Raw genomic sequence first — 13,401 nt, 5'->3', positions numbered from 1 at the left:
AAGATTTGTTAAGATAGCCCTAGCCATAGCAAAAAAATGTATTATGTCAACCTGGAAATTGGAAGATAATTTGAAAATACAACAATGGTATATAGAAATGAATAAATGTATTCCATTAGAAATAATAACATATAGTTTAAGAAATAATATTGAAATATTCGAACAAGTATGGGAGCCTTACATTAAATACAACAGCGAAAACCTACCGGGGACAAACATTGCCTAAGTTGATGGAAGGAGAAGGAAAGAAAAGAATGGACTCAGTAGAATTTCTGGTGTATTTTTGTTGAATGACAACATTGTCTGACTGGTTTAATGCAACCTAGATTGTATACCTAAAATGGATGAGGGGGGGGGGGGTGGAGGGGTGGCTTGGGAGGAGGGGGGGGGGGAGAAAAAGTCACTGTATATGTGTGAAAAAGAAAAAATGTATATCATGGCTAATGTGATTTATGGTGTGAAAAATAAAAAATTTTAAAAAAAAATATGTACATTGTACAATGTGTACGACAATAAACTCAATATCATTTGCTGGTGGTTATGATTGAGAATTGGCCAGGTTTGCTTAGTCCATCAGGAGGAGCTCTTCATACTTTTTTTTAAGAAACAGATCCTGGGAAAAATTTATTGGCAGCAAAGAAAAGGGGAAACTGTACAGTCTACAGATAAAACAAACAGCATTTATAAAAATAATAGCCTCAACTACAAACGTCAACTTATGCTGGTAATACAGTAAAATCCTCATTATTTGGCACTCAAGCAACTGGCAAAAAAATGAGCAAATAAATAATTTAAAATAAATAAGAATAACATTTTAAATAAACGTTTAAAATTGTAGGTGTTCTCCGAAGAAACAATCCCTCAGGAGTGAACATTCAGCCAGGAGCGCCCCGGTCGTGCTCCACCTGCAGTGGCTGTTTAAATAGTTTCAATAAAATGGCGGCATCAAGGAGGAGGATTGGGTCGATGGTGCTCACCATTGAGGCTCCCTATCCTTGCCTAGTACGAGTCATGATCTTTATTAATATATAGTAAGGCATTATGTGTATACTTAGGGGAAGGGGGTTAATTATGATGGCAGCCTGGTTAGTGTAACAGTTGGAGGTGAGTCAGGTTTCACTGAGGGCCTGACCGGGACACCAGGATGAAGAGCTGGGGCGACTCTCCCGAAGTGTCTCCCTGTCTCTGCTTAGTAAGTCTATATTAATATAATGTATATTACTGCAGTAAGGTTTTATTTGTAAATTTGGGGTGGGGAGTGTTAATTATGACACCAGCAGTTAGTGTAGCGGTTAGCACAAGGCTGTTACATTGCCAGTGACATGGATTTGGATTTAAATTTTGTAATTCACGGGAATTACTTGATTAATGTAATTAAAGACAACAATACTGATTTTTTTTTCCAAATTACATTTTGCACTGTCTTTTAAAAGCGTATGTTTAATGCCAGTGTATTAGTTAGGTCCTCTACCGGCACCACCTACGGCTCCAAGAAGGCTTCCACCAGCGTTGTCTCCGCTCCATCCTCAACATCCATTGGAGCGCTTTCATCCCTAACATCGAAGTACTCGAGATGGCAGAGGTCGACAGCATCGAGTCCACGCTGCTGAAGATCCAGCTGCGCTGGATGGGTCACGTCTCCAGAATGGAGGACCATCGCCTTCCCAAGATCGTGTTATATGGCGAGCTCTCCACTGGCCACCGTGACAGAGGTGCACCAAAGAAAAGGTACAAGGACTGCCTAAAGAAATCTCTTGGTGCCTGCCACATTGACCACCGCCAGTGGGCTGATAACGCCTCAAACCGTGCATCTTGGCGCCTCACAGTTTGGCGGGCAGCAACCTCCTTTGAAGAAGACCGCAGAGCCCACCTCACTGACAAAAGGCAAAGGAGGAAAAACCCAACACCCAACCCCAACCAACCAATTTTCCCCTGCAGCCGCTGCAACCGTGTCTGCCTGTCCCGCATCGGACTTGTCAGCCACAAACGAGCCTGCAGCTGACGTGGACTTTTTACCCCCTCCATAAATCTTCGTCCGCGAAGCCAAGCCAAAGAAAAAAAAAGAATTAGTTAGGCATTTTAAGAGTGAGCCTCAGTCCAATGGAAAATTTACATGTCTGGCATCCGTAGTCCTGGGGATTTTACTGTATGACAATTGTGCGCTAATGAATGGCTGCTTTGCAAAGATAAAAAATCATAGCACTTGATTACTTTGTAGAGGTAAAGCCAATGTTAGTTTCCATATTAAAAAACAGATTTTGTGGAGCAGTAATTATGCAATGAATGACTGAGAAAGGACATGTTGCAGTGCTACACCAGGCAAGTCATCTGCCACCCCACAGTCCAGCTTTGCCCTCCCAAACCACCATTTTAAAAGAGCTATTATTTTGCAAGCAGGCCTTCTTGATGTGCAACTTCTGAGCAGTCAAGGCTTGCTTGCAAAATAATTTAATGAATGAACAATGATTTAAGTAAAAAAATGCATTTGTTTGCATGATGCACCTTTGACTGCCTTTGAACATCCCAAATCTTTGAAATGTAGTTACTGTTTGATCCCATTTGTACAAAGCAAGATCACCCAAAGAGCAAACCACAATCAGAAAATTGGGTTTTAATTGGCTAAAATGTAAACATTAGCTCTTCCTTACTCTTCTTTAAATAGTATTGGGGGAGGGGTTGGGTTTACAACAATTGGTCGTCACACTACTCATTCCAGCACTCCTTTGTACACAAATAAAATAGCCTGAAACTAAATATCTTGGAATTCATCTCACAATCTTCCGATTCAGTGATACCACAAAACAGTGGATGACATCTATGGTTTTCCCTTCCTAACCTGACAACTAAGCTTTGTTGAAATGACAGAACTGTTGCAATTTGCTCGCCATCTGTGAAATAGGTAACCAATGTTCCTTGCCATTTAGTGTCACCAAGTATCAACCAGGAAGATTGCAGTGTGAATTGCTTTGACAGGAATGTTTTTTTTAAACTCTGCGTTCCAGGAAAAGATTCCCATTTTCCTGGAACTCAAGCTGTGTAAAAAGCTCAGAACAGGAATGAGGGTGCCATTCCCGTTCCAATATTTTACCTCTCGACCCCTAGTTATTTTCCTGTAACAGTAGTCTAAATGAACTGCAGGCATTCTGTGACCAAGGGGCTAATGAATACTAAGTAGCAATGACACCCTGCTGGTATGCTCTCTAAACTTGGGGACAGAAACGGAGATTTACAGTTTTGGTCATTCCTGTGTGATGACCACAGCTGGGATGTCAGGAGACTCTTCCTCAAGGCAAAGTCTACGTTAAAAAAAACATAAGGAATACAAAATAGCACAACCAAAACTCATACAAACACAGTGACTGCCGTCAAGAGTGCTTCCACGAGTATTATCAAAACGGATTTAATTTTGAAAAGGAAACAGAAACAGTTAATATAACAGGTACTTAAATATGACAAAACTCTTTGGAATACATTAATTTATTTAACAGTTCTCAACAAAAGAAGTATTTTTTAAACAGCATCTTAACAATTAAAAAAAACAATCAAAAAGTAACATGTGCATAAAGGTCATTAATTCAAAAGCTTGACTGCTTTTCATTCTACTTTGCCTGACAAGTTATCAGTGACAATTTAAACCAGATCTTCACACTGTATACAACTTGAACTTTTTTTTTTAAAGATAATGTGCAAGAAAAAAAAACCCCTTCAATTGTTCACCTCTTTATAATTTTGCTCACAAAAAAAAACAGCATCTAAAATTACATACAAAGCAAAAGCATCACGACATTACAAACTAGATAACTGCTCCAGTTTACCTAAATGCAGATTTACAGCTATGGAAAGATTATATTTTCTATCACATTCTAGCACTTTCACAGTTAATTTGCCATATAAATTAAGACAACTCAGATTATGCACTGCCTGCTTGGGAGATTATGTACCATTGCCAATATTTTCAGGGGTTTACTTAATGTACAATTTAAAAAAAATGTGCCACTAGGTTGCAGGGAATTCATCTTGCAACTTGATAGAAGGAAGCATGAATATGCTTTTCTTTAAATACAGCTTTTGAGATTCATTTACACCAAGTTTTCCTCAACATTTTAAAGTCATCACAGCTGATATTTGGGTGCAATCAGTCTGAAACATTTCATAGTTATTTTGCATGAACTCAGCGTAAAAGCAAGAATAATTTTCTGCTGCGCTTTTTTTTATTGGTAATGAAAAGGTTCCTCATATTCATGAAGTTTAGAAAAATGGGTATTCTTAATTATTGTAAATATTGGGTAATAGATATTGCTTTACGTGGTTGGCATGTGCAATCTGATCTAGAAACATTGTCAAATATTGTTTAACTGAAGCTTTAAAGTCAATAGGTTTCTAGCAAATTATACATTTTTTTGGAACAGAGGAGTTTCACATTTGCAATTTCTATACAACAACATTAATTAATAAAGTACTAAATCATATTTCCAGTCTATACAATTGCTCAATTATACCTAACATTCAGTTTTTTGCAATAATGGTTTTTTTTTTGCAGCATAGATTAAATTGGACTCTAAATCACCAAACCTTTAATTTCATTTCCAAAGGTGTCGCTGAAAACATTTCTTCCTCCGTTAGAGGAATAGAGTCATAGAATTGTTAAAGAAATTCCATTTCAAGTAGTCCAAAAATGAAAAATTCAAATTTGATGAATATTCCTTAGTTGGATTTGAATTAGGCAGAAATTGCATATGACTATGAACTTCAGCAAAATAAAAAAGTTTCCTATTCAAGCAGTCTTGAGTATTCTGAGTATTGTGTTACTGAACAGATAAAAGTGTGTATGGGTTAAATTATCCACACTATCTGCAAGTCAACAAATCCATACAATGACTTGCAGAATGGAACATCTGAGCAGCTGTTATGATTAAATTAGAGCTTCGCATGAAATAAAAGTTATTCCGAACAGTTGACGAGAATGAAAAATTACAAACTCTAATTAAAAATAGCACATTAATTTCAAATCAATTTAGTTATAACCAATACAAATCTTTAGTATTTAAAACAATATATAAATATTGACTGAAAGATTAGTTTGAACACTCCCTCTGGCACCTTACTATCATACATTTGTATTTTAGGTATGACTACATCAGTAGCTGGAGTACCAAGAGGATATACAAGTCAGTCAAAGTTGATGAGCTGCCAAATGCTTGCAACACATGCAAGCCTTGAGTGATACGATTGGAAACAACGGCAGTCAGCAGATTTAGGCACTCTTCTGTAAAATAGTTGATTTAAGGCAGCTGGACTGTGAGATAACGGTAAAGTAAGTGGCTAGCATGTCTTCAAAGAGCTCACGATGTACATCTCACAAGGGTTCTGCTCCAATGTCTCTTTTCACAGTGGGCCATTTTGTTTTCCTGGAGCCACATACTGTTTTCATTTGCATTTCCATTGACTCTGAATCATCAATTAATCCAATTCTCAAAACAAATTGCAGGCCAAAAGCATGGAGGGAGGAGAATTCCTAAACTGTACACTAACAATGAAACATTGCACCTACTGCTTTGTCAGAGATTTTCAACACGCCATTACTTCCATGCAGAACGGATAGCAGCACAAATGAAAAATGAGATGGAACTACAAATGTGAAACGTTTAGAAGGGATGACAGGGACTGCACATCAACAAAACAGGCCAACCACAGTACAGTCTAGATATCTCTAAAATCAATATTTAGTGTGATTTACAAAAGCATGCAACAGCACATTAGGGCGAGCATATAGGATGGCACAGGCAGGCAATGTTTTTTAAAAAAAACCATTTGATGATGAAGCCAATTGGCAAATACTTCACCTGGGTGATAAACCTTTGGCATTGATAAAGACTATGAAATACTGTACTGTTGTTTCACCAGGTACCATATGAACTTTATTAGAACAATGTTAATTTTGTTAGTGGCAAAAATCAACCATTATCAAACATGCAGTGTCCTCCTCCCTCCTGAATCTACCAGCCTCAATCTTTTAACAATTGCACTTTTCCCACCCCAGAAAACAGCTGCATGCAACCTCCTTCAATGCCTCGCCCAAAGTTTCAAGAACCCAAAGACCAATTCACGAACCTGTAGTCCAGGGAGAAAAAGAAAGCACCATTACTAAATTTGGCGGGGTCAAACAAAAGATAATTAATTAAAAGGTAACAGGGAAAATTCTTGCAAGTATTAGGTAGAACTCTAACTCCAGAATTACGACAAAATGGATCAGAAAGACGTTACATTAAATCAGCCATAATCAGATTTTCATTTTGGTAAATGGCAAAATAATTCACAAGCACATTTAAAATGCAGATTAAGTTCCATTTAAAAAAAATGAAAACAGGAATGTAATGAACACTTTAATGTGCCGTAGCATCACTGCTCTAACATTATTTATTTTGGATCACTTATAAAATGCTTTGCTTAAAATAATAAAGAAAAGTACCTTTTAGTTTATAAATCCACTTACTTCTAAAGCTAAAACTTTGTATTATAATAAAACTCCAAAAAGCTTCATCTCCAATAATCAATTTTAAAAAAGTAGAAAATACCCAAACCCTTCAACTATGTACATATTTACAAAGGTTAAGGCAACATGAATAAAAGAAAGGATTAATAGTACCACGTAACAATACTAGAGTTTAACAGTTTCCAAATACTATATCATGGAATCTCAGTGTCTGCATTCGTGCACAAAATTAAACTTTTAAGAAAACAGCAATTAATTAGCTCAGCTCACATGGTGAACAAAGAATGACATAATAGGAACGCGTCAGTATAAGAATTCATACTCTTAATGTTCCTTCGCTATTTCTTTAATTTTAAATTAATTTTGTCCCCCCACGACAAAAACTAGACTTCAGCAGCTTATATTTATATGTAAGTCACTGCACCTTTACTGCTTTTCTCTAGTGTAATGTCTATATATGATGTTGGCACGTAGCCTTCTTGTCCATTCTGTTTCCGTGCCCGAGTCCAGCCATCGCCTTTGTCTTCTTCAATAACGTACAATACCTCTCCTTCATGCATTCCTAACGTCCCTTCATTTTGTCCTACATGAGGAAAAAAAGATATGACTTCAGTACACTTCATTTACAGAAGCCCGCATCTCAGAGAGAGATGCAGGCCTCCCTCACCTGCTCCACAGTAGCTGTGATGGCTCCTTGGAAGAACCATCCAATTAAGTTCTCATCTATGATCTTGTTCAAAGGATTTGTCCTTTGTGATTGTATCATGGCAATCATTAGAATGAAATCCAGCTATATTTGCAGCAACGCACCAAACAATAAAGCTAATGCAGCTGTCATAGTAATTTTACAATAAAATAATGAGCAAGGGCCAAATGTAAAAAACACTGTAGATGCTTGAAAACATTGGCAGAAAACACAGGAATCACTGGTTAAGTCAAGTCTATGACCATAATATGAGATTTCACATCCAAAGTACAGATTATAAAATTCTCAAAGATACACTACACTTAAAATCACCAATGCCTGAAGAGGGTGCACAAAATCAGTGAACCGGTGCGGACTTGAAAGGCCAACGTGGCCTGTTTCCGCTCCGTAAATGGTTAGATGGTTATATCAAATTATTCTAGACATTTATCCTACAGACTTGGACCCTGATACTGATTATCAAATGACATGAGATTTTTAATCTTCACATTGAAAAAGGACAGATGTGGTGGAGAGCTCTGTCCATTATGGTGGATGTCTCAAGGAAAAAGAAAGACGTCTTGAAAGCACTTATGAAAATTAGAATATGCAATGGTGCCAGACAAACTGGGAAAATGCAATGAAGTGCATTTGTTGGAGGATATGCATGTCATTACAGGTGTGACAGAATATGTTGTGTTTTATATTGTATATAGATATGATTTTGGGAGTTAAAGTGTGGCAAGTATTTTTTTAAGTGTAGGTCACATACAAACATTTCAAAACAGATCACATTTAAAATACTGGAGCTCTGCTCAAGACAGACAGGCTGGCTCCGAGGGTCTTTGCAAAAGCTGTGGGGAGTACATATAGAGACTTCACTAACGGATTGTTGTTTTGATAAGCAACAGGTAAAAGAACTCGTCAGAGCTGCAGTCTGTTTGAGTGCTGCTTGCTGTTCTAAGAGGGTCAGGTGGTTTTGGAAGCAGAGAGAGTAAAACAGGCTTTTCTCACAGAGAGAGAGAGAGAGAGAGAGAGAGAGAGAGAGAAAGAAAGAGAGAGAGAGAAAAAATTCAGTTCTGCAGTTCCACCGTCAGCAACAGAAGCTGGGACTGGAACAGGACAAGCTGACAAGCTTGTGGAAAAAAACATTTTGAAGCTGGATTATGAGTTCTTAGTTCAGCCTGTTCAAAGCCCTTAAGGTCCATATACAGGAGGAGAGGACTGGCTGCCTAATGTTTCATTTGAAATAATAGAAACAAAAAGGAACACTGTGGTGACCTGAAAGAAAGAGGCTATCATCTGGAAAACCCTGATGGGGCAAGTTTCTTCGGAAAGATACTGATGTGGCTGATTAAAACAGATCAGTTTATGTCCAGGAACAACAAATCTCTCTCTGAAAACCAACAAGATGCTTCCTGAGTGGTAACCATTCACTATCAAACACCAAAGCCTGGTGAACTTCATAAATGTTAAATTCTGTGCACAGTATAAGAATTGCCCGCAACTTGGAGGAATGAGAAGTGAGATTGAACTGTGAATTAAATAACTTTTCTAAACTTACATACACATTATGTACATGAGCACTTAGAATTAGAAGGGGGGGGTTAAGTTAGGTTAGTTAAGTTGATAGTGATAAGTTAAAGTGTGATCCTAATTTCATGTTTAAAGATAATTAAAAGCAACTTTTGTTTAAGTAGCCATTTATCTTGGTGAATATCCATTGATGCTGGGTTTTGGGATCCTCTGGGCTCGTAACACAGGCTATAAATCAAAACCGAGCTAAATAGCAAAGAGCGTCACACTCCCAGATGAGTTTGATGCATTCTATAGTCACTGAGTAGAAGGCCAGTGAGCCAGTGGAACACCACCACATCAACCTCAGAGAGATGCACTCACCACTGAAGATGGCATATTAACCTTCCTGACAGTGAACACACAGAAACTGATTGTCCCAGATGGAGTAGATGGACCTGTCCTCCGTATTTGCATAGACCTGCTAGGAGCTGTATTAATTTAATTTAATCTAGACGTACAGCATGGTAACAGGCCATTTCAGCCCACAAGTCTGTGCTGCCCAATTTACACCTCATTAACCTACACCCCAGTACATTATGAACAGAGGGAGAAAACCAGAACCCCTGGAGAAAACCCATGCAGACATGGAGAATGTACAAACTCCTTACAGACAGTGTGGGATTCAAACACTGGTCCCGGTCCCAATCGCTGGTGCTGTAAAGGTATTGCACTAACCACTACACCAACAATGCATTCTCCCAGTTTCTGTGGCACCATCACATATTCTAATAATTCATGTCTTTGACCTCTCTCCTCCAGGCTAAGGTACCCACTTGTGTAAAGAAGCTATCATAATCCCAATGCTGAAGAATGTAATGAGAAGCCTAAATGTTACTGGCCGGTGGCTCTGACATCTGCCATCATGGAGTGCTTCAAGAGGTTGGTCATAGCCCACATCAACTTCAGCTGACTTGACAGCCTCAACCCACTCCAATTTGTAAACCACCACCGAGCCATACACTCAGCCTCCAAGCATCTGGACAGAAAGGGCACTCATATCAGACAAAAGTGCAGCCTTTGATACAATAGTACCAAACAAATTGATCTGAAGGGACAGGTACCGTGCCGGATGTCCAAATTTTAAAAAAAACACTAGGATTCCAAAACGCTGTGCACTCTGTCTCCCACTGTACTCCCTATACACCCACAACCATGTAGGCAAACACTTCTCCAATTCCACCTATAAATTTACAGATGACACCACTGTCATCAAGGATGAAAAGGAAGGACTTGTGGTTTGGTGCCTGGACAATGTATTATGTTTGTGCACCATTGTCCAGAGAAATTGTTTTGTCTGGTTGTATATGTATAGTCAGCTGATAATAAACTTGAGCATCCTCTCCCTCACTGTCAGCAAGACTATTTAGCTGGTTAGAGATGCCCTGAAAAATAATGAAGCTCACTCCCCTCCCCTTAGTAATTTAAGCATCTCGGAGTAAACATCTCCAGCATCTCATCTTGGTCTGTGCCAAAAGGTGCACAAGTCTTCAGCTTCCTCAGAAGCTTGAGGAAATTTGCCATGTCAGCAACATCTCTAGAAGCACCATTATTCCTTTCACACTTGCATCCCACTAAATTGGCCGCTCAGTGTCCGGGGATAGGAATGGGGGTTTGGCTTTTCACACCTGACCACTCCTAACTGGGACACTGAATGCTTTCATACTTGCAAGAAGCCATCCCCAGGGCTAGGACTATTCTACCTTCTACTGGTGACACCATGAACCATCGAACGATAGTGGACCTGCCCTAAATCCTGGACAATATATTATGATCTTATATTTGAACAAAATTAATCATACCTAATTATAAGATGATTAAGTTTTATGTACAGCACAGTATGAGCCCATCAGCCCCTGTTGTTATAAACCTTTATAAGGGACTGTGGGAAAGTGCTCACAATAAATAGCAATAGTGGACAATTTTTAAACAGGGTGGGAAAGTTGGTACTAAATGTGCACAATTTATACAGCATTGGAAAGCTTGTAGGACTATAGCGCACAGTTTATATAGCATGGGAAAGTTGGTAGCACTATCGCATATAATTCAAACTGTGGGGAAGTTGGTAGCATTATTGCATAAAATTTATAAAGACCGTGGGAAAAAGCAATGGCAGATCTGCCCTCCCAGAATGCTGTGCAGCAGAGAAAGGGCTGTATTCAAGACTGCATGCATGGATTCATAGAGGGGTTTCTCTGTCGCACAGCATTCTAGGAAGTTAGGTTCTCCACGGTCTTTATAAATTGTGCGCTATAGTATTACAAACTTTCCCAAGCTGTTTAAAAATGGTCTATTATTGCTATTTATTTCTATTTCCTCTCTCTCTTTCTCTCTCTCTCCCACTGCAAAGTTTCTACCTTCATTTTAATCTTTTCTTCCTGCACTCACGCAAAAACTTGGATCATTTCAACCTCATAATGCAATTGTCCATTTCACACTTGCCCGATTGCAATGCCGTGTCTGCAGATGCTGGGGATTATATTAGGGGTCGAGACCATCTATCCCCAGCATGAGATGTTGTCAACTGACACTGACCTCCATTGAACTGATTTTGCTTTCACACTTGGCACTTTAAAGGCCAATTGGCCATTAATTCCTGGGATCAATGCATCACTGCATTGTACAGGTGGATCCTTACTTATGAGGGGGTTCTGTCCTGGGATTCTCATCGTAAATTGAAATGATCTTAAGGTGATATGATAGCGCCCTCTACTGTTTTATAATTTAAATTTAATTTAAACGCTGAAAACCTTTTATACAACACAATTGAAACTGAAAAAAATTACAAGAACTGCTCCATCCAAGCAAAAATCTGAAAATGGTGGCGAGCACAACTTGGTCTATCATACAGAACCCTCTCCCATCCATCGATTTCACAATAGGCCCGTTCATGCCCGTTCAGCTATAAAATGTGGAGAGAAAACATAAACTTACCTTTCATGGAGCAGCCTTCATGTTGAGAGGCACCTTGTAGCACCCTCTGGAGCCAATGGAGACAGGGCAACTGGTGCCATAGCGCCACCTGTCATAAATACGCGGCAGAGCAATGGCCATCTCACTACTTATCCCCCATGCAGCTGTTTCCCAGAACAGTTCCAGCTGCGTGAGGGATTATAGGTAGGGAAAACGGCCATTGCTCTGCAGCATTTTGAGCCACTGAAAAGCGGCTCCAAAGGCCAAAAAAGCCTAGTGAGATGCCAGAGCAGATGGCGGGGCTGTCTCAGCTGACCCCTGATGGCCCCCGTTGGCTACCTCTGTCCTGACAGCCCCCGGCCAGGACCCCCTCCCCCCCCGATTTGACAGCCTCTGATGGCTCCCACAGGCCCCCTGTTGGGGTAATGAAGGGAGAGGGGTGAGTGGGTGGGAGAGAGAGGGGAGATGGGTCGCGGGTTGAGGGCATCAGTGACATCGTCAGCCCATCCCTAGCTAACCACTTGCAGTGGCTGTACATTCATGTGAGGTGGTGGAATGCTACACTCTGCCAATTTTCCATCCCCAAGAGAGATTGCAGGCAGCACCTTGGAGCCAGCCACTGCGCATTCATCGAGGTAAGTCTCCCAATGCAAGGGCGGAGAATCTCCACCTTTACTGTTGAGCGTTTTCACTGCATGAAAGGGCCTAATGATACAAAAAATAACCACCATATTAAAAGACACAACCCACCCAGCTATAAAATTTCACAACTATGAGATCACAAAACACCAGATTCAAAGTTAGTTTCTTTCCTGCTGTTATCAGACTCCTGAATTAACCTTACAATAATAAAATTATATTGCTTTTGCTTTGTGACAACTGATCTCTCTCTGTAACTCTACACCTTTGTATTGTGTCTTGCTGTATTATGCACAAGATGTCAGCTGGAATGCTTCACTGCATCTTAGTACATAGAACATGGAAATCTACAGCACATTGAAGCTCCTTCAGCCCAGTGTTGTGCCGACCCAATAACCTAAAACAAATGCCTTGAATTTCCCTTCAGTTTTCTCAGTTGTGACATTAAATTTGATCTTGAAGTCCTCACATGAAGCAGGGATGGAGGAGGTAAAGCCTAGATTGCTGAGAAGATTTGCGAGTTTGAAATAGATGTCAGTTGGTAATCGGCTCCTAATCCTCAGAGGCATATCGAGCTGTCAATTAAAGGAAAAGTCAGAAATAGACCGTGGGGAGAGAGGAGGGGTGGGGGAGGGGGCGTCGTGGAGAGGCCATGGGGCAAGGGGGGAGGCCGCGGGGCCAGACGGCGGGGAGCGGAGGCCGCGGGGCCAGACGGCGGGGAGCGGAGGCCGCGGGGCCAGACGGCGGGGAGCGGAGGCCGCGGGGCCAGACGGCGGGGAGCGGAGGCCGCGGGGCCAGACGAGCGGAGGCCGCGGGGCCAGACGGCGGGGAGCGGAGGCCGCGGGGCCAGACGGCGGGGAGCGGAGGCCGCGGGGCCAGGCGGCGGGGAGCGGAGGCCGCGGGGCCAGGCGGCGGGGAGCGGAGGCCGCGGGGCCAGGCGGGGAGTGGAGGCTGCAGAATCTGGGGAGGGGAGGCCACAGTGGAGGGGGGGAGGTGGCAGAAGGCATTGGGGGTGGGAGCAGAGTACAGGATAGAAATAGGCAGCGACAGGGGAACTTAATGCAGGAAGTGGTGAGTTTCAGGATCTACCAGCATG

The 13,401-nt window shown here is 41.0% G+C and overlaps 1 protein-coding gene across 3 annotated transcripts in view; it reads right to left on the bottom strand.

Moving 5' to 3' along the window:
* Positions 1-13,401, bottom strand: part of fnbp1l (formin binding protein 1-like) — a 259,561-nt gene that overhangs the window by 52,388 nt on the left and 193,772 nt on the right. For 2 of the 3 annotated variants that reach the window (XM_069939287.1, XM_069939286.1), the window contains exon 14: positions 6,918-7,076. In XM_069939287.1, the coding sequence (XP_069795388.1) occupies positions 6,918-7,076 (159 nt within the window). Of the gene's footprint in view, positions 1-3,433; positions 6,112-6,917; positions 7,077-13,401 lie in introns of those variants that run through there. The other variant, XM_069939288.1, reaches the window with a different exon arrangement.

This window comes from Narcine bancroftii, chromosome 5 (genome assembly GCF_036971445.1).
Source record: "Narcine bancroftii isolate sNarBan1 chromosome 5, sNarBan1.hap1, whole genome shotgun sequence".
Classification (NCBI taxonomy): domain Eukaryota; kingdom Metazoa; phylum Chordata; class Chondrichthyes; order Torpediniformes; family Narcinidae; genus Narcine; species Narcine bancroftii.
The sequence above is the reverse complement of the archived record's forward strand: the minus strand, read 5'-3'. Positions and strand labels throughout refer to the sequence as shown.